We start from the raw sequence: 26,658 nt of genomic DNA, 5'->3' as shown, positions 1-26,658 counted from the left end.
GTCCTCTCAGCCGTGATCACTTTGTAAATATTTATATCTACATGCTAAATTTTGGATTTTTCATGTAAAATTTATTACAAACGTGGGAGTAGAAAAATTGAATGACCAGACTGGGATTCAAACATGAGACCAGAGTCCTCCGGACACTAGCCGAATGCTCTACCAACTGAGCTACCTGGTTACCGATGATCAATCCAGGACAATCTAGACCGAATAATCTGTCTCTTTAAATGAACGACAATAAACGACAACAAAAAGAAAAGGAGCTCATTTTAAGAGACAGATTATTCGGTCTAAGGACAATCCTGCTACACTAGTACTCCTCCCACCTTTTTCAAAGTCTTGCCCTCGTAGACATACAAGACCCTTATACCACCACCTATCTTATAATTTTATTTGTTTATGTTATTAGTTGTTTAAATCCATCTAAGATTATTTGTAGCCAGAACAACAATAAAACATGTGCTATAATTTCCCTTTAAAATATTGTTATACATGCATGAATTGTATTAACTGTATTTTGTTAAACAGGGATCTCTTACCTCACCATGGTGTGAGTAAAATGGTTGCTCATAAAAAGACCAAAAGGAAATCATCATGGGTTATTTCTGGAAGCCAACAACAGTCTAAAAAGAAAATGGGAGACGAGAAAGCAAGCAGCATTAGTTTGATTGATGATGAAGCTTGTTGTATCATAGATGATGTTGATGTCAAAATGCAGGATGGTAAGTCATAAAAATACTATGTGCATGTACTTTTCATTACAATGTATTGGCTTTCAGATCTTATCTGATCAGTCTTCAGCAAAGCACACAAATATTCATCGGCATGGGCAAGAAATATCTCGGTTTCGATGGAACGAGACCAGTAAAATATGCTCTTGGGCAAGTGAAAATTGGTGTAAACTTGCCCGGCTTTAATGTTAATTACCCAGTTTTTGGTCAAATTAGACTGAAATCTTAAATTCGGCAAGTGGTTTTCAAAATAAATTTCTTGCCCTGATTCATGAAAAGAAAAGAAAAATTTGCAGAAAAGTCATCAAACTTAATTTAAAAGTGAAGAAGAAAGAAAATTAAAACAGCTAGTTTAAGTGTACATTTGGAAAATCTACACTTGTAATCATATGTTCATGTAAAATCATTTAAATTTGTATCAGGTATTTGTGTTCTATATGGAAAAATATGAAGACTGAGATGATCAAGATCATGGTCAATCTTCTACAGCTAGTTTAGAAATATTATGTGTATTCCCTGCTTTCATTTATTCTTGTTTTACATAAATGTATATATATATATGTTTTATATTTAACTTTATTCACTATTTAACTTTAACAAATATTATCTTTCGCAGAAAAAATTCAGTACTTTCAGCTTTCTGTTGTGAAATTCTCAATTGTCATGTACATTCATTTACATTGGTGTTGTGGTCGATATTTTAGTTTTATATTGGTGGTGCTTTGTAACAAAAATGTATAGATCTGTTTTTTTTATCATTTTGGAACCCAATTTCGTTGAAACAAAGCCCTGTCTGATTCAGTCAACAGTAAAATTCTGTAACCTTATAATAAGTATCTATGTTATTAATTCAAAATTTTATGTTTTAGTACATACAGGTTTGTTTTGAGAAGTCCGGGCCAGATTAGATGTTGCTTTTTGTCTCTCTAACTATGAAACTTAATTTTAAGACTAGATTTTACATTTGCTAATCTATTGCTGATTTTATTCCCCACTTAACAGTTCAATATGTTTCAACTTCTTGTGTTCAGAACTATTGGAGGCAAAATATATAATACACTCACAAAAAATGAATTAAGGGAGGCAATCCATTAATCATAGTCATTTCAGCTTATCTCAGACATAGAGGAATAACTAAATATCTGTTACCTCATCATCAGTTAAAGTGAATAGTGAGACAAAAGAAGGTTAAAGTCAGTAAAAATGATGTTGATACATATAGTATAATTTCTTATGAAATAGAAAAATAACATTTCCTGTCGAAATCACTCTGAATGCAAAGAAGTTAATTTTATATTTTAGAAATCATAAAATGTCCTTCTGGCTAGCTATGTTGAAATTTCAATCGCCCCTGATATCACCAGGTGGTCGTAGATTCGTGACGTCATCTGAGACAAACAGCTGTGACAAGACCCGGGAAATTCAATGGGGCAGTGTTGTGTTATTGGCGATTATGAATAGTTAAAACTGTCGCGCTACGTAATGTTTTGTTAATTTGAAATTGTTTGATAAGTGGAAATATATCCGTATATAATATACAATCTATTACATACCCTGATATAATAAAAATGATCGTTTCCTCATTCTAATCAACATTTTCTGGGCCATGAAGCAACATATATTTCTTATACATTCTGCATCATTATATAATTACATTATGTAACCGTGAAATGACAAACCTGACCACCTTTAAGTTTTTAAAAGTACATGTACAACCCACCGGTATGTGTTAGACTATAGTTTATATCAATTTGGACATGCTAGATTGCCTATTGACCATTATGAGACGAGTTAGGGATCTAGATCAAAATTCGGTAAAATTCATATTCTTCATGTAGCCTACTCTACATCATTTATACGTAAATATATAGAATATTTTGATCCTCACCTTTGAAATGTCTAAAATGGCATATCGCCACTCTCGTGAGGCCATATTGATATACTCTGGTACTGGTTATTTCACTTCTGTAATTTTGATAAACTCACACAGAATATATTTGATCACTTTGTAAATATTTATATCTACATGCTAAATTTTGGATTTTTCATGTAAAATTTATTACAATTGTGGGAGTAGAAAAATTGAATGACCAGACTGGGATTCAAACATGAGACATTCAACATTCAAACTCGTGAGGCCATATTGATATACTCTGGTACTGGTTATTTCACGTCTGTAATTTTGATAAACTCACACAGAATATATTTGAGCATTCAATGACCAAAAGTGTTTAACAAAATATGGAACATTTCACAGTACCCGTATAACGACCTCTTCTCGTGCAAATATCTAAATGTGATGATGTCATATCATAAGTTCAATGTTTTTCAGCAAAATGAATTGATTTATTTTTATTATCCATTCAACAGAAGGTTTGATTGGATATTTTAATATATACCAAAATATCGTTTTTGTTACTCATGTACTTCAAAAGTAATATTATTTAGAAAGTGTAACATGATTTATGTACATATATAAACATATTCAAAATCATGTAGCATTAATTACGTGTATATTTTATGATGTAGGCTTATATAATATAATTACTGAACATTTACGTGTATAAATGCACACAAATGATACCCAAATGATTGTAGCGTAAAGATACTAAATAAAATAAAATAAAAGTGCAGACTAAAACTGATATACTGTAATTTATGCGATGCACATTTTTATTTGTAAACGTCATCTTGGATACCGCGTTATTGAAAAATGAAACAAATTCCTTTTGTTATTGCGATCTCTATATTTTATCACTCTGTCACTTATTAAACTGATAAAGACAATATTTTTCTCTGTAATATGATTTGCATGTAATTATATATAGTTCGTCAATATAGGGTTATAAGAAAGGTTTTTGTCACAATTTGGTTTCAGCTGTATATGTGCATAATGAATGTTTAGAAAAACAATGCTGGATTGCTTCATTTCAGTTAAATCTGTGAAAAGACACATGATACAGTTATATGAATTGCAAAAGACACAACAGATAAATTATTGTTTATTTTTAAATTTGCGTGGGTTTTTTTCATCAAAACGTAGATTTAAAGAAGTGGGTCGCAAACATTGTCCATTTTCACTCTAGATTGTGTCCAAATTAATATCACTACCCATTTTCACTATTAGTATTAATCTATTTTGCATATATATATATGAAAACTCCTCTGTAACCATAAATTACATAATGTACAGTCGTATTACTCCAGGGTGGACAGAATAGCAAAGTACTATACTTATTCATTCGTGAAAAATGACGTTATGTTTGACCCCTCACATTGTATATGTTCGACTTTAATGACATCATCATTTACATGTATTGACATCATATTATAGGATATGACGTCAATAATGTGTCATTATGTAGGTGATATCTCATGCTACTGAATAAGTCGAAATAAAGCTTATTTTTCTCCGTTTGTATTTCCGACCTTTGCCTATTAAAACAAAATCCACATGTAAATGTTGACCCTTCCGCGATCGGCACACCAACTTCCGGTAGTTGATTGTCTCAGATGACGTCACCACTCATCGGCACTCAGGGGAGGTAAGTCAGAGAGAAAAAATCTTTCGTCAAAAAGATGTGAAGATTGCTTTCATTATCTTTAGCCCACCATCATCAGATGGTGGGCTATTCAAATCGCTTTTCGTCCATGGTCTGTCGCCCCTCGTCCGTCCGTCCTTCCGTCCATTAACAATTCTTGTTACCAGTATTTCTCAGAAAGTACTGAAGGGATCTTTCTCAAATTTCATATGTAGGTTCCCCTAGGGCCCTAGTTGTGCATATTGCATTTTGGGACCCATCGGTCAACAAAATGGCCGACAGGCAGTCATCTTGGATTTTGATAGTTTAAGATTGTTACCGCTATTTCTCAGAAAGTGCTGAAAGGATTCTTCTCAAATTTCACATGTAGGTTTCCCTGGGGCCCTAGTTATGCATATTACATTTTGGGACCGATCAATCAATAAGATGGCCGACAGCCCGCCATCTTGGATTTTGACAATTGAAGTTTGTTACCACTATTTCTCAAAAAGTACTGAAGGGAGCTGTCTCAAATTTCATGTGCATGGTCCCCTAGGTCCCTGGTTATGTTATGCATATTGCATTTTGGTACCAATCAGTGAACAAGATGGCCAACCAACAGCCATCTTGGATTTTGACAATTGAAGTTTGTTACCGCTATATTTCAGAAAGTACTGAAGGGATCTATCTTAAATTGCATGTACAGGTTCCCCTAGGGCCCTAGTTGTGCATATTGCATTTTCAGACTTATCGATGAGCAAGATGGCTGATAGGCTGCCATCTTGGATTTTGATAGTTGAAGCTTGTTACCACTATTTCTCAAAAAGTACTGAAGGGATCTGTCTCAAATTTCATGTGCAGGTTCCCCTAGGTCCCTGGATATGCATATTGCATTTTGGTACTGATCAGTGAACAAGATGGCCGACAGGACGTCATCTTGGATTTTGACCATTGAAGTTTATTACCGCTGTTTCTCAGAAAGTACTGAAGTGATCTGTCTTAAATTATATATGTAAGTTCCCCTAGGACATTATCTATGCATATTGCATTTTCGGACTGATCAGTCAAAAAAATGGCCGACAGGTAGCCATCTTGGATTTTGATAAAGGATCTTTCTCAAATTTCATATGTAGTAATATATAGGAAAAGTTTGAAAAGCAGAGAAAAGATCCCTCTTTCGTTTGTCAGACATAGATCATTCTTTGGTGGGCGCCAAGATCCCTCTGGGATCTCTTGTTACTATTTATAGACAAAATATAAGTAAATATCAAATTGATATCTGTTTAATAGGACATACAAATGTTTCTAGTGTATTAACTCATTTTCCATTTGCCTTCTGTTTTTATCCCATTTAAACTTACAGACAGAAAAAGTAATTAATTTCCTAACTCCTAATCTTGCATAGACAGGAGAGACGACAATCTTTAAATTTGAATCTCTGCCACAAATTATAGGAAGGGGATACAATCTCTTAATTGCAATCATTGCTGTCAGACATGTGAGGTGATCCCTAAATTGTCGTACATGCAAGTGTTGATGGCATGTGTATGTACTAGTTCATACTAATGTGAAATGTACTCTTTAAAACTAGTGAAACCAAAGTAGAAAGTAAATCACATGCATTGTGTTAATCATAAGAACTAATTAACAAGATAGTTTGCATGTTTTTAAACCCTATTGATTTTGGTTTCAGCATGCTAGCACATAGTTTTTATTCCTGAGGATATTAAACTCCTGTTTGGCAGGGCCTGATATGGTCACATCACAGTTCATATGCTGAACTTGGATGACAAAATCAAAAGATGTTTCTATTTTTGAAGCAATCCAACAGATGCTTATAATCTGTATGAACATAAGGAAAACAGACCTACATACATCATACTGGTAGATGTAATAGACTATTGTACAGGTTTTAAAAATCTATAGTAACTGAAGCCATAAACATAACATCATGTCAGGAAAGACTGATCAGGAAAGTGGGAATATGACAAAGGAAAAGGAAAAAGTTTTCTGTGTAGTTCATGATTGTATCAACTCTAGCACTGTGATGAAGAAGAAACCTGACAAATATTGTATTGAACACAAACAACTGTCCCGTAACATCTGTCCATGTCCGATATCAGATCCGCTCTACCCTTTTCCTCAAGATGAAAACCAACGCACACTCTGGATGGTCAAGTTACAAGTCACAAAGGATAATTTCGACAAAAGTCTTAGAGTAAGTACATCTATATTATTAATATTGGACAAGGAAGTAATTCCAACCGTGTGGACAAAAACAAATTGTCAAATTTTCGAGGCGATCTGCCCCTTTATCAAGATATACAAAACGAACACGATTACATAATAGGATACGAACAGCAATGCGGGACAAAGTAGACAAATATTTAACTACACAGCACAATGGAGCGCAATTTACCCTTCGGCAAGCGGCAGCGAAAGGCCAGATCTACCAAAATGTAAAATCACTAGAAAATATTCAAAAATAAATGCAAGTTAAATTGTTTATAATGATGCAAATTCTTCAATACCACATTTAACAATGATGCTTTTATTTCTGATTGAAATGATGTCTATGGTTGGTTACATCAACATGATGTTTTTATTTGATTATTCCAACAGGTCTGTGCTCGACATTTTCGTGACAGTAAACCAACTGAAGAAAACCCTTATCCAGAGTTAGATATAGGAATCAAATTAAAGCCTGTTCTAGCAGCTGGTATGTGGTCAATCTTTACAATAATAATCATTATTATTTTCAAATGCAGAATTTACATTTTCTTTTAAAAAATATGACATTACACTCGCAAACACACTGTCGTTATCATTGCATATAATCACAATCAGATAAGTCTGTAATATTCAAATACAGAATAGGAGACATAACATTGTTCTCTTTCTTTATTTAAGATAATGTTCAGGACAACAAACTTCATATGAAGAACCTGAAGCTGTTTTGTCGTTTATGTGGAGATAACGAAGGAGTTCAGCTGAAAACTTATTCAAAGTTTAAATATCAAAAGGACATATTTACCTCGCTGGCTATCGATGTAAACCAGGATTCTCACCATATCCACCCACGAGATATCTGCTATGTCTGCCGGGCAAAAATCAGTGCATGGAAGTCTGATGTAAACAAAGGCAAACCCGCCAAAATACAAATAAAACCAGTGAAATATTTACCTCATGATAATAAAAGTAAATGTTCAGTGTGTCTGAACTTGTCCTTGAGAACCGGCAGACCTGGACAAAAACAGAAAACAACTGAAGACACAAAGAAATCATGTTTAGGTATGAATGTCAGAGTTGCTTCCCTTTTCTCATCAGAGTTATTTCATTTGATTCATCATCAGACAAGTTTGTCATGTTAGGTATGGATATCAGATCTAGAGTTGCTTCCCTTGTCTCAACAGAATGATCACCCTTGAATACAATTAAAGTTAATGCAAGATACTGCTGGGCCATTACGTTTATATAAAGTCATTATTTCTAGTGTAAATCCTAACTGATCTGCAGTTTTTGATACAGACTGGTGAGGTCTTTTTCAAGGTTTGCCTGATAACACAGTGTTTCAGATTGATTTAAAAATCTTTAGGACATTTTGAGTTTTTACAAAATTTTGTTAGGACATTCTTTATTTGAATCATTAAGGATTTTCAAAGATATTAGGACATTTTGCAATAGTACTGGCAAAATGGCCATAATTTAGCCCCAATCTGAACCACTGTAACAATATAAAATTACCAGATCCGTCTTTAATTCATAAATGAACAGCTTGGCCCAACCCGTCAAACCGTATAATCGAAAACAGCCTTGTTTAGGTATGGATATCAGAGTTGGTTTCCTTCTCACCAGAATTATCTCCCGTGATTTTTCATAAAAAATTTTAAACAACAATTCTATTTCAGGTGTTTCAGCGATTTTGATAGTATATTTGCTCTGAGCATAAGCTTCTCACTGGAATATTTACACTTGGAATTTTCAGGGCTGAAATGAAAATGCTACAAAAATACAATAACATCTCTTGTCAAATAATATTTTTATCTCTCTAAGGCTTATTCTGAACGCTTTGGTAAATGATTATAAAAAAAAAATTCACGTTATTTTTGTTGTTTTGATTATCAAGCATGCACCTGGTTGTGGTTGGATGTTTATAGATCCCTGTGTAAAGCATGTCCCTGTTTTATGTATAAATGTAGACTGCTTCTTTCTATTTCTCTTCCCACATTATCACTAACCAAACTTATATCATATTTATATCTTGTGTAGCAATGATCATGCCTGATAAGAATTTACTTTGTGAGTAATTTCCTGACTTCAGATATAACTGTACCAGTGGTTTTCTTTGCAGTTCTGATTTCAAACCCAATTTTGGTAATAATTTGTGGAAACATATTCATACAGCATGTAGTAGTTTGTTATCCACTCATCTAGTATCATTAGGTTTCATTTAAATTACATACCTAGGTAAGTCAATTTTCTGATGGAAAAGAATTTATGGAATTTAAGTCACATTTTAAAATACAAACCTGAATACTAGTGAAATTCTATGAATAACCAACCAATATACTTGCTCAAGAAATCTGATTTTGTCCAACAGAATTTCCATTTGAGATTTCAAGATTATACTTTTAGCAATATTGACATTGATCAAAACTGTCACAATTAAGGTAGCTACCATTACAAGTGTGCAGATCTGACATTTTGACATAAAATCTCTAATGTATCATTTCAGACAAACCATCCATTGATGGCTGCAAGAAGGAAGATGAGGATGAAAAGATGTACGTGTTTGACTTTAAGTTGGACATGGATGACATCATCTCATCGACGCTGAAGGAGCTGTGTGAACCAGACCATGAAGACACAATCGCCTATCACTCAGATCTCAATAAATTCTCACAGCAACTTCGTTCCATAGACAGTAAGGCTTCCTCTGTCACATACATTCTATATCCCACTAAAGATTAAAGGAAGCATTTTACTGATTGATTCATGGCTGTTGTTCGTTTAATAATAAATTTTTTTTTTTTTTGCAATTTTCTTATTTAAAATCGATTGTAAAGGCATTTCTAAAATAGAAATTATCTCTTTCTCACATTTTGATATTTTTATCACTTTAGCGTAAAGACGCCTATTATTTTTGAAAAGATACTGCTTTTACTGCTAAATGCTGATTTCTCACATGCAATTATCATTTTTGCAGGGAAAACGAAGGAGGTTCGTAAGATTTACTCTGAATGTTCTGAGAAGCTGCGTATCTACCGAGAGGAGCTGGAGGAGGCCGATCGACAGGAAGAGTGAGTACATGGTGAAATGGTTTTAGGAATCAGCTATTAAGTACTGGTAGTAGTGCTGTAACGATATACATCCACATACAGATACAATACATATTGTAATATTCACCAAAAATTTGATACATTTCGATATGATACAACTACATGATGAAAACCAAAGACAAGTAAGTAAAATTACATAATATATTTTTTAATATAATTTAAACTTGATATTTCAATCGGAAATAACAGTTTGAAATCTAAAACTAAAATGTTGCCAAACAGGAAAACAATGGCTTGGTGGATTTTTTTTAACTGTACAAGGTCTACCTCTGCCATACATTTTAGTTTGTTTGTCTGTAAATTGCAACACCATTAGTTATTGGTTAAATATTACACAGTGACCAATCAAATTTGGATTGAGTATACATTAGATATCCAAAAGTATGGGAGTAATACGAAAAAGAGAACCAAATGTAGGGAAATAAATCATGAATCAAACCAAAGCAAAATATCACAGTTTTTGGTGCACCACGGTGAATCATTACTGTTCTATATGGTAGTTGATGTAATTTAGAGAATGTAATTGTTTTACCCTTTGAAAAATCAGACATTTGTTTGTTGGTATAAATTCACTATAATCAGCATTGGTAGTGATTTGATATAATCGACTGATTTTTTTCACTGATAGTGTTACTGTTGAAATTGACTGAGACTGCTTTTTGAGCAGATTTACTGAGTGTTACTGAAAGTCTGTGTAGTGAGCATTTTGTGGTCAGGTTAAGTAAGTGTTAGCAGTAATACTGTATGTAGCATAATACTGTACATAGCTTGTTTTGTGACACAGGTTAAAGGAAGCAGCTGCTGAGATTGATGCCAAGGAAGCTGCCGAGGCAAATGCTAAGGCTGATGATGAGAGCGATGAAGATGATGTACAGTTTGTGTCTGCTACCTATGACCCAGTTGTTATGGAGAAGAGACAAGTATTCGCTAACCAGAATAAAAACATTGTGTCAGCGTTATCAACTCAACCTGTAGCAAAAATGGAACCGTTGTCACTACCACCAGGGTGAGATGGGGTTACAAGTTTAAACAGTGATAAAATATTCTGCGTAATTAGCCCCCCTCCCATATAAATGTCCCTCCCTACTTCTGGATGAGTTGAAGTATGAATTGCTCCCCCCATCCCATGGATTAAACAATGTTTTACAACTGTGTGATGCTGATAACATCAGCATTATATTGTATCACATATTACCACATGAAATTCATTTTTTGGTATTTGTATAAATGGGTTCCTTCCACCTTGCATATCCTTCAATGATCATGGCAGTCAAACCAAACCTTCTAGGGAATGTTGATTACTCCGATATATAAAATCTGTAATGACTGTGTTGATTCACTAAAAGCAGTGTTGCTTTATAGGTAAGCTTTGCTATGTATTGTGCAGACACCACAAGCCTGTATACTTCTTTGTACTGATACATGATGGCCTGTGTATTTCTATAGGTTTGTGTTATATTGATACATGATGGCCTGTGTATTTCTATAGGTTTGTGTTATATTGATACATGATGGCCTGTGTATTTCTATAGGTTTGTGTTATATTTACAGGAAGAGATCACATCTATGTTGTATTGTACATATACTGACTCTTACATTTCTGTACCACAGTGCTATGCTGGTGAAGCTGCCCCCTAACAGCCAGCAGGCCCTGGGGAATTCTAGCCCCTCCCTGCAGTCCCTCAGGAATGCCTTACAGGCCACCATCAACAAACAGATCCCTAATGTTGCAAAGTTACAACAGACTGCAAATTCTGTGGTAAGTACCAGTTATACTTTACAACAGACCGCTAATCCTGTGGTAAGTACCAGTTATACTTTACAACAGACTGCTAATCCTGTGGTAAGTACCAGTTATACATTACAACAGACTGCTAATCCTGTGGTAAGTACCAGTTATACTTAACAACAGACCGCTAATCCTGTGGTAAGTACCAGTTATACTTTACAACAGACCACAAATCCTGTGGTAAGTACCAGTCATACTTTACAACAGACTGCTAATCCTGTGGTAAGTACCAGTTATACTTTACAACAGACTGCTAATCCTGTGGTAAGTACCAGTTATACTTTACAACAGACTGCTAATCCTGTGGTAAGTACCAGTTATACTTAACAACAGACCGCTAATCCTGTGGTAAGTACCAGTTATACTTTACAACAGACTGCTAATCCTGTGGTAAGTACCAGTTATACTTTACAACAGACTGCTAATCCTGTGGTAAGTACCAGTTATACTTTACAACAGACTGCTAATCCTGTGGTAAGTACCAGTTATACTTTACAACAGACTGCTAATCCTGTGGTAAGTACCAGTTATACTTTACAACAGACCGCTAATCCTGTGGTAAGTACCAGTTATACTTTACAACAGACTGCTAATCCTGTGGTAAGTACCAGTTATACTTTACAACAGACTGCTAATCCTGTGGTAAGTACCAGTTATACTTTACAACAGACTGCTAATCCTGTGGTAAGTACCAGTTATACTTTACAACAGACCGCTAATCCTGTGGTAAGTACCAGTTATACTTTACAACAGACCACTAATCCTGTGGTAAGTACCAGTTATACTTTACAACAGACGCTAATCCTGTGGTAAGTACCAGTTATACTTTACAACAGACCACTAATCCTGTGGTAAGTACCAGTTATACTTTACAACAGACCGCTAATCCTGTGGTAAGTACCAGTTATACTTTACAACAGACTGCTAATCCTGTGGTAAGTACCAGTTATACTTTACAACAGACTGCTAATCCTGTGGTAAGTACCAGTTATACTTTACAACAGACTGCTAATCCTGTGGTAAGTACCAGTTATACTTTACAACAGACTGCTAATCCTGTGGTAAGTACCAGTTATACTTTACAACAGACTGCTAATCCTGTGGTAAGTACCAGTTATACTTTACAACAGACTGCTAATCCTGTGGTAAGTACCAGTTATACTTTACAACAGACTGCTAATCCTGTGGTAAGTACCAGTTATACTTTACAACAGACTGCTAATCCTGTGGTAAGTACCAGTTATACTTTACAACAGACTGCTAATCCTGTGGTAAGTACCAGTTATACTTTACAACAGACTGCTAATCCTGTGGTAAGTACCAGTTATACTTTACAACAGACTGCTAATCCTGTGGTAAGTACCAGTTATACTTTACAACAGACCACTAATCCTGTGGTAAGTACCAGTTATACTTTACAACAGACTGCTAATCCTGTGGTAAGTACCAGTTATACTTTACAACAGACTGCTAATCCTGTGGTAAGTACCAGTTATACTTTACAACAGACTCCTAATCCTGTGGTAAGTACCAGTTATACTTTACAACAGACCACTAATCCTGTGGTAAGTACCAGTTATACTTTACAACAGACTGCTAATCCTGTGGTAAGTACCAGTTATACTTTACAACAGACTGCTAATCCTGTGGTAAGTACCAGTTATACTTTACAACAGACTGCTAATCCTGTGGTAAGTACCAGTTATACTTACAACAGACTGCTAATCCTGTGGTAAGTACCAGTTATACTTTACAACAGACTGCTAATCCTGTGGTAATACCAGTTATACTTTACAACAGACTGCTAATCCTGTGGTAAGTACCAGTTATACTTTACAACAACAGACTGCTAATCCTGTGGTAAGTACCAGTTATACTTTACAACAGACTGCTAATCCTGTGGTAAGTACCAGTTATACTTTACAACAGACTGCTAATCCTGTGGTAATTACCAGTTATACTTAACAACAGACTGCTAATCCTGTGGTAATTACCGGTTATACATTACAACAGACCGCTAATCCTGTGGTAATTACCAGTTATACTTTACAACAGACTGCTAATCCTGTGGTAATTACCAGTTATACTTTACAACAGACTGCTAATCCTGTGGTAATTACCAGTTATACTTTACAACAGACTGCTAATCCTGTGGTAAGTACCAGTTATACTTTACAACAGACTGCTAATCCTGTGGTAATTACCAGTTATACTTAACAACAGACCGCTAATCCTGTGGTAAGTACCAGTTATACTTTACAACAGACCGCTAATCCTGTGGTAAGTACCAGTTATACTTTACAACAGACTGCTAATCCTGTGGTAAGTTACCAGTTATACTTTACAACAGACTGCTAATCCTGTGGTAAGTACCAGTTATACTTTACAACAGACCGCTAATCCTGTGGTAAGTACCAGTTATACTTTACAACAGACCGCTAATCCTGTGGTAAGTACCAGTTATACTTTACAACAGACTGCCGCTAATCCTGTGGTAAGTACCAGTTATACTTTACAACAGATCACTAATCCTGTGGTAAGTACCAGTTATACTTTACAACAGACTGCTAATCCTGTGGTAAGTACCAGTTATACTTTACAACAGACCGCTAATCCTGTGGTAAGTACCAGTTATACTTTACAACAGACCGCTAATCCTGTGGTAAGTACCAGTTATACTTAACAACAGACCACTAATCCTGTGGTAAGTACCAGTTATACTTTACAACAGACTGCTAATCCTGTGGTAAGTACCAGTTATACTTTACAACAGACCACTAATCCTGTGGTAAGTACCAGTTATACTTTACAACAGACCACTAATCCTGTGGTAAGTACCAGTTATACTTTACAACAGACTGCTAATCCTGTGGTAAGTACCAGTTATACTTTACAACAGACCACTAATCCTGTGGTAAGTACCAGTTATACTTTACAACAGACTGCTAATCCTGTGGTAAGTACCAGTTATACTTTACAACAGACCGCTAATCCTGTGTGGTAAGTACCAGTTATACTTTACAACAGACCGCTAATCCTGTGGTAAGTACCAGTTATACTTTACAACAGACACTGCTAATCCTGTGGTAAGTACCAGTTATACTTTACAACAGACTGCTAATCCTGTGGTAAGTACCAGTTATACTTTACAACAGACTCTAATCCTGTGGTAAGTACCAGTTATACTAGGTTATACATACATACTTACAACAGACTGCTAATCCTGTGGTAAGTACCAGTTATACTTTACAACAGACTGCTAATCCTGTGGTAAGTACCAGTTATACTTTACAACAGACTGCTAATCCTGTGGTAAGTACCAGTTATACTTTACAACAGACTGCTAATCCTGTGGTAAGTACCAGTTATACTTTACAACAGACTGCTAATCCTGTGGTAAGTACCAGTTATACTTTACAACAGACTGCTAATCCTGTGGTAAGTACCAGTTATACTTTACAACAGACCGCTAATCCTGTGGTAAGTACCAGTTATACTTTACAACAGACTGCTAATCCTGTGGTAAGTACCAGTTATACTTTACAACAGACTGCTAATCCTGTGGTAAGTACCAGTTATACTTTACAACAGACTGCTAATCCTGTGGTAAGTACCAGTTATACTTTACAACAGACCAGTAATCCTGTGGTAAGTACCAGTTATACTTTACAACAGACTGCTAATCCTGTGGTAAGTACCAGTTATACTTTACAACAGACTGCTAATCCTGTGGTAAGTACCAGTTATACTTTACAACAGACTGCTAATCCTGTGGTAAGTACCAGTTATACTTTACAACAGACTGCTAATCCTGTGGTAAGTACCAGTTATACTTTACAACAGACTGCTAATCCTGTGGTAAGTACCAGTTATACTTTACAACAGACTGCTAATCCTGTGGTAAGTACCAGTTATACTTTACAACAGACCACTAATCCTGTGGTAAGTACCAGTTATACTTTACAACAGACTGCTAATCCTGTGGTAAGTACCAGTTATACTTTACAACAGACCGCTAATCCTGTGGTAAGTACCAGTTATACTTTACAACAGACTGCTAATCCTGTGGTAAGTACCAGTTATACATTACAACAGACTGCTAATCCTGTGGTAAGTACCAGTTATACTTTACAACAGACTGCTAATCCTGTGGTAAGTACCAGTTATACATTACAACAGACTGCTAATCCTGTGGTAAGTACCAGTTATACTTTACAACAGACTGCTAATCCTGTGGTAAGTACCAGTTATACTTTACAACAGACCACTAATCCTGTGGTAAGTACCAGTTATACTTTACAACAGACTACTTAATCCTGTGGTAAGTACCAGTTATACTTTACAACAGACCAGTAATCCTGTGGTAAGTACCAGTTATACTTTACAACAGACTGCTAATCCTGTGGTAAGTACCAGTTATACTTTACAACAGACTGCTAATCCTGTGGTAAGTACCAGTTATACTTTACAACAGACTGCTAATCCTGTGGTAAGTACCAGTTATACTTTACAACAGACCGCTAATCCTGTGGTAAGTACCAGTTATACTTTACAACAGACTGCTAATCCTGTGGTAAGTACCAGTTATACTTTACAACAGACTGCTAATCCTGTGGTAAGTACCAGTTATACTTTACAACAGACTGCTAATCCTGTGGTAAGTACCAGTTATACTTTACAACAGACCGCTAATCCTGTGGTAAGTACCAGTTATACTTTACAACAGACTGCTAATCCTGTGGTAAGTACCAGTTATACTTTACAACAGACCACTAATCCTGTGGTAAGTACCAGTTATACTTTACAACAGACTGCTAATCCTGTGGTAAGTACCAGTTATACTTAACAACAGACCACTAATCCTGTGGTAAGTACCAGTTATACTTTACAACAGACTGCTAATCCTGTGGTAAGTACCAGTTATACTTTACAACAGACTGCTAATCCTGTGGTAAGTACCAGTTATACTTTACAACAGACCGCTAATCCTGTGGTAAGTACCAGTTATACTTAACAACAGACTCGCTAATCCTGTGGTAAGTACCAGTTATACTTTACAACAGACTGCTAATCCTGTGGTAAGTACCAGTTATACTTTACAACAGACCACTAATCCTGTGGTAAGTACCAGTTATACTTTACAACAGACTGCTAATCCTGTGGTAAGTACCAGTTATACTTTACAACAGACTGCTAATCCTGTGGTAAGTACCAGTTATACTTTACAACAGACTGCTAATCCTGTGGTAAGTACCAGTTATACTTTACAACAGACCGCTAATCCTGTGGTAAGTACCAGTTATACTTTACAACAGACTGCTAATCCTGTGGTAAGTACCAGTTATACTTTACAACAGACTGCTAATCCTGTGGTAAGTACCAGTTATACTTTACAACAGACCGCTAATCCTGTGGTAAGTACCAGTTATACTTTACAACAGACCGCTAATCCTGTGGTAAGTACCAGTTAATACTTTACAACAGACTGCTAATCCTGTGGTAAGTACCAGTTATACTTTACAACAGACCGCTAATCCTGTGGTAAGTACCAGTTATACTTTACAACAGACTGCTAATCCTGTGGTAAGTACCAGTTATACTTTACAACAGACCGCTAATCCTGTGGTAAGTACCAGTTATACTTTACAACAGACTCACTAATCCTGTGGTAAGTACCAGTTATACTTTACAACAGACTGCTAATCCTGTGGTAAGTACCAGTTATACTTTACAACAGACTGCTAATCCTGTGGTAAGTACCAGTTATACTTTACAACAGACCGCTAATCCTGTGGTAAGTACCAGTTATACTTTACAACAGACTGCTAATCCTGTGGTAAGTACCAGTTATACTTTACAACAGACTGCTAATCCTGTGGTAAGTACCAGTTATACTTTACAACAGACTGCTAATCCTGTAGTAAGTACCAGTTATACTACTTTACAACAGACCGCTAATCCTGTGGTAAGTACCAGTTATACTTTACAACAGACTGCACTAAATCCTGTGGTAAGTACCAGTTTATACTTTACAACAGACTGCTAATCCTGTGTGGTAAGTACCAGTTATACTTTACAACAGACCAGCTAATCCTGTGGTAAGTACCAGTTATACTTTACAACAGACCACTAATCCTGTGGTAAGTACCAGTTATACTTAACAACAGACCACTAATCCTGTGGTAAGTACCAGTTATACTTTACAACAGACTGCTAATCCTGTGGTAAGTACCAGTTATACTTTACAACAGACCGCTAATCCTGTGGTAAGTACCAGTTATACTTTTACAACAGACTGCTAATCCTGTGGTAAGTACCAGTTATACTTTACAACAGACTGCTAATCCTGTGGTAAGTACCAGTTATACTTTACAACAGACTGCTAATCCTGTGGTAAGTACCAGTTATACTTTACAACAGACTGCTAATCCTGTGGTAAGTACCAGTTATACTTTACAACAGACTGCTAATCCTGTGGTAAGTACCAGTTATACTTTACAACAGACTGCTAATCCTGTGGTAAGTACCAGTTATACTTTACAACAGACCGCTAATCCTGTGGTAAGTACCAGTTATACTTTACAACAGACCACTAATCCTGTGGTAAGTACCAGTTATACTTTACAACAGACTGCTAATCCTGTGGTAAGTACCAGTTATACTTTACAACAGACTGCTAATCCTGTGGTAAGTACCAGTTATACTTTACAACAGACCAGTAATCCTGTGGTAAGTACCAGTTATACTTTACAACAGACTGCTAATCCTGTGGTAATCCTGTGGTGGTAAGTACCAGTTATACTTTACAACAGACTGCTAATCCTGTGGTAAGTACCAGTTATACTTTACAACAGACTGCTAATCCTGTGGTAAGTACCAGTTATACTTTACAACAGACCGCTAATCCTGTGGTAAGTACCAGTTATACTTTACAACAGACTGCTAATCCTGTGGTAAGTACCAGTTATACTTTACAACAGACACTAATCCTGTGGTAAGTACCAGTTATACTTTACAACAGACTGCTAATCCAGATGTTAATCACCACTATAATCCTATCTGACCGCTAAATTATATGGTTCTTAACAACAGACAATATATCACTCAAATAGAAAATCCTGAAGATTAATTACCAGAAAACAACCAGACTTGCTGTTTAAACCAGACTGCTAATTATTAAGTACCAGTATATACTCTCAGGACGAAATTTATATTTGTAAATACTGTGGTAATCATTATTCTGTCCAAATTATCCTTGATTTACCACATTGATTTCAATTTATAGCATTTTGACTGGAGTTAGATTTTAGGTGAAAACAAAAATTAAGTTAAATAAGATGGGTTTTTATACCCCCCCCCCCCCACTTTATATACAATGAAAGAATGTTTGTTAGGACAAACCTTGTTTACATCTTTGAGTTTTAAAAATAATTTGAGTTTTGTAGAACCAAAACATTCTTTATAATGTTTTTTGAACGACTTTGTAATTATTGGTTGTGAATTAATTTAAAGAATAACCAAATCAAATTTGAATGTTTGATGAACATGTATTTTGAATGTTTCTAGCCTCCCCCCACCTAAGCCGATCCAGACTCAGTCTGAATACACAAAGCAGAAATCAAAGCAGACACGTGGTGGAATCCTTGTATAAGATTGATGTGGAGTAAGTCTCAACAATATGCTAAAAAACAAAAAAAAAAAATGGTTTTCCTTTATTTAGTATAACTTTTTCAGGGTTATCTTTACATCTGTAGTATTTTCTTGTCTAATAAATGTTCTTCATTTATTGAGAGTATGTTTAAATATGTTATGTTCTTCGTTTATTTTTTCATGGTTGGATTTTTCAAAATAATTTGAAGGTATGTCATTGTGCATTTAAATAATTTCTTTCTCTTTTCAGAAACCATAGAAATCGGGGAAGTAAAGTTCTTGGAAAAAAATTTAATGACATTTGGTACAGAGGAACCGTATCAGACATTCAAAGTAAAGACAAAGATATCTCAGAGGTAAATGACTATTTCTGATTTTACCATCACTGATACTTTTTAGCTCACCTACTTTCAGGATTTAGGTAATAATGTATATCTGATTATTAATGCAGAACAAATATGCAAACTTTGATTTTGATTTTGCAAAAAATTGAGAGAAAAACGAAATTTTGGCAATTTGAAGATTTTAGAAGTTCTTATTCTTAAGATTTTAGGATATTGGCTCATAACTTAACCATGAGATTTCCTTTTCTGTCCATATTCTGTCTCATCTCTTTGTGTTCTATCAAATCTACACCAGGGCTTGGATGTCTTATATTTCTTGATAAAATTGCTTTTTAAGTAGTATTTTTAGATATAATAAAATGTAAATGACAAAGCACTTGTTAATTTACAGAGAAAATACAGTATCAAGTTTGATGGTAAAGGAAAGAAAGTGCTCAGTCCAAAACATGTGGCCTTCAAAGATTCTCTTGTACGACAGATTTATGTAGGCACTAGAGTCATAGGTAAGTCACATATGCAAATTAATATCCTAAGGTTAATGATTTTCCATTTTGAGCCTTAGGTCAGAATATTGACATCTGATTATATTTGGTAATGCTTACCACAGATAACACAAGTTATCACAGTTACACATAACGTAAACCGTAAACATGTTTTATAATCAGAACACAATAACAATGAATTCATGGTAATAGCATAGTAATGTTCATTCTCCATGTCAAGGTTCCTTTAAGATGTCTCTATGATATGTTTTATAAAACAACTTTGACATTGTTAGTCCCCAGAAGTTTGTTATAACAATGATTTTCTTAATATGACTTTGGTTATTTTTGCTAAAAATATATTTGGAATGGGGTTGTGGGATGTTAACTTGTTTTGATGTAGCTGATTCTTGGCTTTTCCTTTAATCAGAATCTATTCTGATATTTTAAAATCTACTTAAAGGATTTCATAATGGTGTTTTGGCTGAACTGTAATGATTTCTTAAATCAAAATCTAATTGGAAAATGTTTAAAAATTAACTTAAAGGACTTCTTTGCAAAGTCTTGGCTGAAGTGTCAATCAAAATCTTGAATAAAACTAAAAATCAGCTTTAAGTACTTCTGAATGACATGCTATATCTGCTTTCAGCATTGTATCGAGATGAGGATTCAACGTCATCATACTACGCATGGTATCGTGGCAGAGACTCCCAATGGCAGAATCAACAGAGGTTTTGTCCTTTAGTCCTATATAGGTTTATGGAATGGTTACTCAAAATTACATTTTCATTATCCATGGCAACAAAATTCTATTTTATATATGACAACATATAGCTAGTATTGTATAAACACATCATGTTCCTTAAGCATGTTCATTAGCTGAAGACGGTGGCAACATTTATCTATAGTAAGATTACAACAATAAGACATATTTATTACAAGCTCATCATTATTAGTTCCACCTAGGGAGGATTATTAACAAAGCTCATCATTTATATTTCACTCTAGGGAGGATCAACAAGTCTTTTGAATAAATTAAAACATTTGATTTATCTCAGTGATTTTTGGAACTTGGTTAGATGAATTCTTGACTTCATGCTTTTCATATGGGACTCATTAAGAGTTTGAGAACACATTTTTGGATGTTCTGGACTTGCCTTAAAATCCTTAAAATTACAAAATATTTGAGGAGTAGTTCCAATTCCAGTATGTTATGTAGATATTTTATTTGATTCTTTTCCAGATACCTAATTTTCTTTGATGATGGCTATGCCCAGTATTCCATGGCAGCAGATATAAACAAAGTCCTGTGGCAGAGTAAGTATTACGTTGTGATCTCACAATACCTCTATTCAATCTATGATACTGGGGCCACGGTAGCTCTGGCTCTCCGCTAGGACCTAAACCTAGCATGTCCTTCAAAGACCCTTACTGTTAATAGGAGGTTAAAACTCCCACCACAATAATAGCTCTTCAGTTCTAAATGTTGTCTTGTTATAAATTAACCTTGTATATTGTAACAGTAAAACAGAATCAGTTAGAAATACATGTTGGGTAGTGGCCAGATACTGATTATTCATTGGTGGATTTTCTCAGGCTTTTATCCTGCACCTCTAAAATCTGACAAAGCTTGGACATTACACTGGTTGTTAACAAAACTTCTTGGATTCTTTGATCAATGCACGAGTATTGATTTGTAATGTGTGATGTCACCTACATAGTATGAAATGATGATTAATTACAAAGTAAACATTTATTGCATTTGTAGGTTTGTAGGTGCTAATGTATGGGAGTACCATTACAAACAAACTCCCACCACTGATTCTGGCAGTTATAAGCAGTTTTTAATCCTGATAGTTGCCTCTTCCTGTGGCTTAATTTTATTAAATTAACTTGATATTTTGCAAAACCAGTTATACTTTACAACAGTCTTTATTGTTTTTATACTTACAGATTTCATAATGGTGTTTTGGCTGAACAGTGATTTCTTGCTAAAAATGGTGGAAAAGTTTAAATATAACTTACAACAGATCTTTGCTAATGGGTGAAGTGTCAACCAAAGATACTGATTAAGCTAATCCTGTGGTAAGTAGACATGCTATAACACAACATTGTATCGAGATGAGGTGTGAAACGTACATCAGTTACTACGCTGGTATCGTGGCAGAGACTCCCTAATCCAACAGGTTTATCCTGGGGCTCAACTAAGTACCATTTCATTACCTTGGGCAACAAAATTTATGTGGTAAGTACCAGTTATACTTTACAACAATTGTGTCTTGAGTGTATATACATCAGGTTACTTGTGATAATTATCCTTTAAATAACATTCTATTATATATTATAAGGTTTCCATATCTTTTGTCTAGAAATGTATTTTTTAATTACAATGTGTTGATAGATATACATGTGTATATACAAATGAAGATGTTGAATAAAGCTAAAACTGCTGCAGTTATGCATGTTGATTGAACAATATGAATCAACTTATACAGCCAAATATCTCGTGAACTCTACGTCGACAGGACCATCATAATACTATTACCTAAGCATTTGAGTTATTAAGTTAATTAAAATATAAATCTTAATAAGAATTGTAATTAGAAGCACCACAATACCTTGAATAAAGCAGTGTCTTTCAAGTTATATTTGGTGGAGTTAGTAGCTAGGTTTTACTCTAAGTTATGAAAATATTCTTGTCAAAATTGTTATTAAAATACAAAGTGTTATTAAGAGGCGTTGATTGTTACAGCGGCCTATGGTGAGGCTTCAGAAGGGACAGATGGTAAAGACGGAGTGGAATGGTAAATGGTATGTTCGGAAAGGTTATTTACTTGTGTTTGTGATATACAGTGAAAACTCACTACCTACATCTTAGTCAATTATATCTGACGTATCCATGATTATGTCTAAGTTTTGTCGAGTGCTTTTTATCTTGGTATTTGTGCATTTTAATTGAGAATTTCATCAGTGCATGTAATGCATACAATGAAATCAGAATTTCATGAGCAAACCGAAATAAGGTATAATTCCCAGGACCCTTACCCACCCTCTTTCATGCTTACACAGTTATCTTTGTATTGGTTTATGTTTCATAATGTGTCATAAAAGGGTTAAGGTTGCTTTAGTGTCTAAATATTCCCCTGTCCAAAGTCACATGGGCAGAGCAATGTGTCTGTTACCAGGAAATGTCTCCATATTGCTAGGACAGTTTATCCATGTTGTGTTTTCTGTACAGGTGGACAGCTAAGGTAATGGAGGTGGATGCCAGTCTTGTGAAGATGTTTTTCCTGGCAGACAAACGTGTAGAGTGGATCTATCGGGGTTCTACCCGTCTAGAGCCCTTATACACAGCACTGGTGAGCATCATTATACAGTGTAATGTGTCTATGATATCATGAAATCAAATGCTTGTAATAAAACTGTAACTTAGAGTTTTTGCATTGTGGAATTAGTGCCCTATCATTTTATATTAGATGTAATCTAACAAAGTTTACACTTAACAAATAATGTTGTTAAATTTCATTATCTGCTCTGGTAAACTTTAAAAACAACAAAAATTTAATTTTCTTGTTTGTTGAATTAGTTTAAATTGCAAAAATTGTGATCCACGTAAATACCACAGTATGTAACATTATGCTGGCATGCCCTGATAGTCACTGTTTTCTATTGACAATTACAGGCTAATGCAGAGTACAACAAGAGTGCTGGCAAGATGAAGCGCCACACCAACACGACGGTCGGCCGGACACCAGTGGTGGAGTACACTAGGGGCATCAGTGAAACTTTCAACCAACAGACTGCTGGTAGGTTATCAGTGGTATTGTCGTCCCAACAGTGAGTCCCATTCAGTGGGTCCCATTAGTGGGTCCCATCAGTGCATCCCATCAGTGCGTCGCTTCAATGAGTCCTATCAGTGGGTTTCATAGTAACACACTGCTGGCAAGTTATCTGTGAAAGGCGGTACTAATCAAATGGTATTGTCGTCCCATCCGTAGGTTTCGTGAAACTGAAAATAGCTAAAAAAGATATGAGTTTGATAAGCTTCACATTCCAGTGATTGTGACGTCAAGAACTTGTAATATAAATATTCTGTCACATTACTGTGACTAATCTTACTTAGCCAATGACATTATTGTATCACAAAAACCATGTATCTTTAATGTCATATTAAATCATAATACTGTCATTTCACAGATCTGCGCTTTCTTGTACAGTGTGCATGTATTTTGGGTTTAAAACATGTTATGAAATTGTATTCAGTATTTTTTTCGTAGTGAGTCTGTTTTGTGATATTCTTTTAAGGCAATGTTAGTTTGGTATTATGATGTGTAATAGTTTCATAAGATAAAACAAACAATTGTTTTCCCCTTTTTTCAAAAAAATATAGTTGAGTTTGCTGACTAACGTACATGTTGCATTCTGTTTCAGTTTCCCAGACAAACAAGACTCCATCACAACAAACACCTCCCACATTAAACCGACAGTCATCCGCTGACAAAAAGAGGCCAGTCGCCAGGAAGAGCACCTCAGGGCGACCGTCGACAGAGTGGGAGGGACCGTGGGTAAAACAGACAAGACCAGCTCCTCCAGTGGAGAAAAGCAAAGGTGATCAATTTTAACAATTACAACAATATTCATATTTATAAATAAAAATTCAACAAAGTCCCTCAACAACAAATCTACTAACCGGTAGCTTTCGGCAATCGCCTGGTCGCCTGCTTCAGCCCAAACTATGGTAAGACTCAGTCACATGACCTAGAAGTCTATTCAGACTTGCTAGCAGTGGTCAGTAGTGAAAATGTGTTTTACGAGAGATATTGCATTAATGTATATACCTGGTACAATTCCTCATTGTTTTTCCTTGTCGTTCTATTCTAAATGTTTAATGATCTACTGTTTCAGAATTTGTTGCCAGTAGTATTAGTAGTCAGAAGGTTGGAAAGGACATGGCCAGTGTATTACAAGACCGTCTGTCTAAAACAACTGACAATACAGATCTAGGTTTGTATGATTTATTATTTACAATATTGTTTGTATTAAATTGTCAACAATACACTTGTCTCTCGAAAACGACTAACCTTGTTACAAAACGTTTGTATTTAATTGTAGACAATACACACGTCTGTCTAAATTGGTCCATATTGTTGGTAATGTTGTGATGATTTATGAATGAGATTACAGGTCCGTATTGTTGGTAATCTTGTGATGAATGAGATTACAGGTCCATATTGTTGGTAATCTTGTGATGATCTATGAATGAGATTACAGGTCCGTATTGTTGGTAATCTTGTGATGAATGAGATTACAGGTCCATATTCTTGGTAATCTTGTGATGAATGAATGAGATTACAGGTCCGTATTGTTGGTAATCTTGTGATGAATGAGATTACAGGTCCGTATTGTTGGTAATCTTGTGATGATCTATGAATGAGATTACAGGTCCGTATTGTTGGTAATCTTGTGATGAATGAGATTACAGGTCCATATTCTTGGTAATCTTGTGATGAATGAGATTACAGGTCCATATTGTTGGTAATCTTGTGATGATCTATGAATGAGATTACAGGTCCGTATTTGTTGGTAATGAGATTACTTATGTTGGTAATCTGTGATGAATGAGATTACAGGTCGTATTGTTGGTAATCTTGTGATATATACAGGTCCGTATTGTTGTAATCTTGTGAGATGAGATTACAGGTCCGTATTGTTGGTAATCTTGTGATGAATGAGATTACAGGTCCGTATTGTTGGTAATCTTGTGATGATCTATGAATGAGATTACAGGTCCATATTGTTGGTAATCTTGTGATGAATGAGATTACAGGTCCGTATTGTTGGTAATCTTGTGATGAATGAGATTACAGGTCCATATTGTTGGTAATCTTGTGATGAATGAGATTACAGGTCCGTATTGTTGGTAATCTTGTGATGAATGAGATTACAGGTCTGTATTGTTGGTAATCTTGTGATGATCTATTAATGAGATTACAGGTCCGTATTGTTGGTAATCTTGTGATGAATGAGATTACAGGTCCATATTGTTGGTAATCTTGTGATGAATGAGATTACAGGTCCGTATTGTTGGTAATCTTGTGATGAATGAGATTACAGGTCCGTATTGTTGGTAATCTTGTGATGAATGAGATTACAGGTCCGTATTGTTGGTAATCTTGTGATGATCTATGAATGAGATTACAGGTCCATATTGTTGGTAATCTTGTGATGAATGAGATTACAGGTCCATATTGTTGGTAATCTTGTGATGAATGAGATTACAGGTCCGTATTGTTGGTAATCTTGTGATGAATGAGATTACAGGTCCATATTGTTGGTAATCTTGTGATGAATGAGATTTACAGGTCCGTATTGTTGGTAATCTTGTGATGATCTATGAATGAATTACAGGTCCATATTGTTGGTAATCTTGTGATGAATGAGATTACAGGTCCATATTGTTGGTAATCTTGTGATGAATGAGATTACAGGTCCATATTATTGGTAATCTTGTGATGAATGAGATTACAGGTCCATATTGTTGGTAATCTTGTGATGAATGAGATTACAGGTCCATATTGTTGGTAATCTTGTGATGAATGAGATTACAGGTCCATATTGTTGGTAATCTTGTGATGAATGAGATTACAGGTCCATATTGTTGGTAATCTTGTGATGAATGAGATTACAGGTCCGTATTGTTGGTAATCTTGTGATGAATGAGATTACAGGTCCGTATTGTTGGTAATCTTGTGATGATGATCAGGTCGTATGTTGTAATCTGTGATGAGATTACAGGTTC

General features: G+C 35.2%; 1 protein-coding gene across 1 annotated transcript in view; it reads left to right on the top strand.

Annotated features, from left to right (window-relative positions):
* Positions 1–587: 587 nt before the first annotated feature.
* Positions 588–26,658, top strand: part of LOC138328962 (histone-lysine N-methyltransferase SETDB1-B-like) — a 52,385-nt gene continuing 26,314 nt past the window's right edge. Inside the window, exons 1-21 of the mRNA XM_069275668.1 lie at positions 588–725; positions 5,949–6,473; positions 6,878–6,974; positions 7,166–7,546; positions 8,991–9,179; positions 9,462–9,555; positions 10,379–10,600; positions 11,206–11,353; positions 18,669–18,681; positions 18,950–19,046; positions 19,284–19,389; positions 19,769–19,880; positions 20,509–20,590; positions 21,103–21,176; positions 21,636–21,689; positions 22,046–22,104; positions 22,612–22,670; positions 23,098–23,218; positions 23,542–23,665; positions 24,291–24,467; positions 24,765–24,863. Coding sequence (XP_069131769.1) covers positions 6,207–6,473; positions 6,878–6,974; positions 7,166–7,546; positions 8,991–9,179; positions 9,462–9,555; positions 10,379–10,600; positions 11,206–11,353; positions 18,669–18,681; positions 18,950–19,046; positions 19,284–19,389; positions 19,769–19,880; positions 20,509–20,590; positions 21,103–21,176; positions 21,636–21,689; positions 22,046–22,104; positions 22,612–22,670; positions 23,098–23,218; positions 23,542–23,665; positions 24,291–24,467; positions 24,765–24,863 — 2,575 coding nt within the window. The 5' untranslated portion in view covers positions 588–725; positions 5,949–6,206. The remainder of the gene's footprint in view (positions 726–5,948; positions 6,474–6,877; positions 6,975–7,165; positions 7,547–8,990; positions 9,180–9,461; positions 9,556–10,378; positions 10,601–11,205; positions 11,354–18,668; positions 18,682–18,949; positions 19,047–19,283; positions 19,390–19,768; positions 19,881–20,508; positions 20,591–21,102; positions 21,177–21,635; positions 21,690–22,045; positions 22,105–22,611; positions 22,671–23,097; positions 23,219–23,541; positions 23,666–24,290; positions 24,468–24,764; positions 24,864–26,658) is intronic.

Source organism: Argopecten irradians, chromosome 8 (genome assembly GCF_041381155.1).
Source record: "Argopecten irradians isolate NY chromosome 8, Ai_NY, whole genome shotgun sequence".
NCBI lineage: Eukaryota > Metazoa > Mollusca > Bivalvia > Pectinida > Pectinidae > Argopecten > Argopecten irradians.
This window is presented reverse-complemented; position numbering and strand designations above follow the sequence as displayed.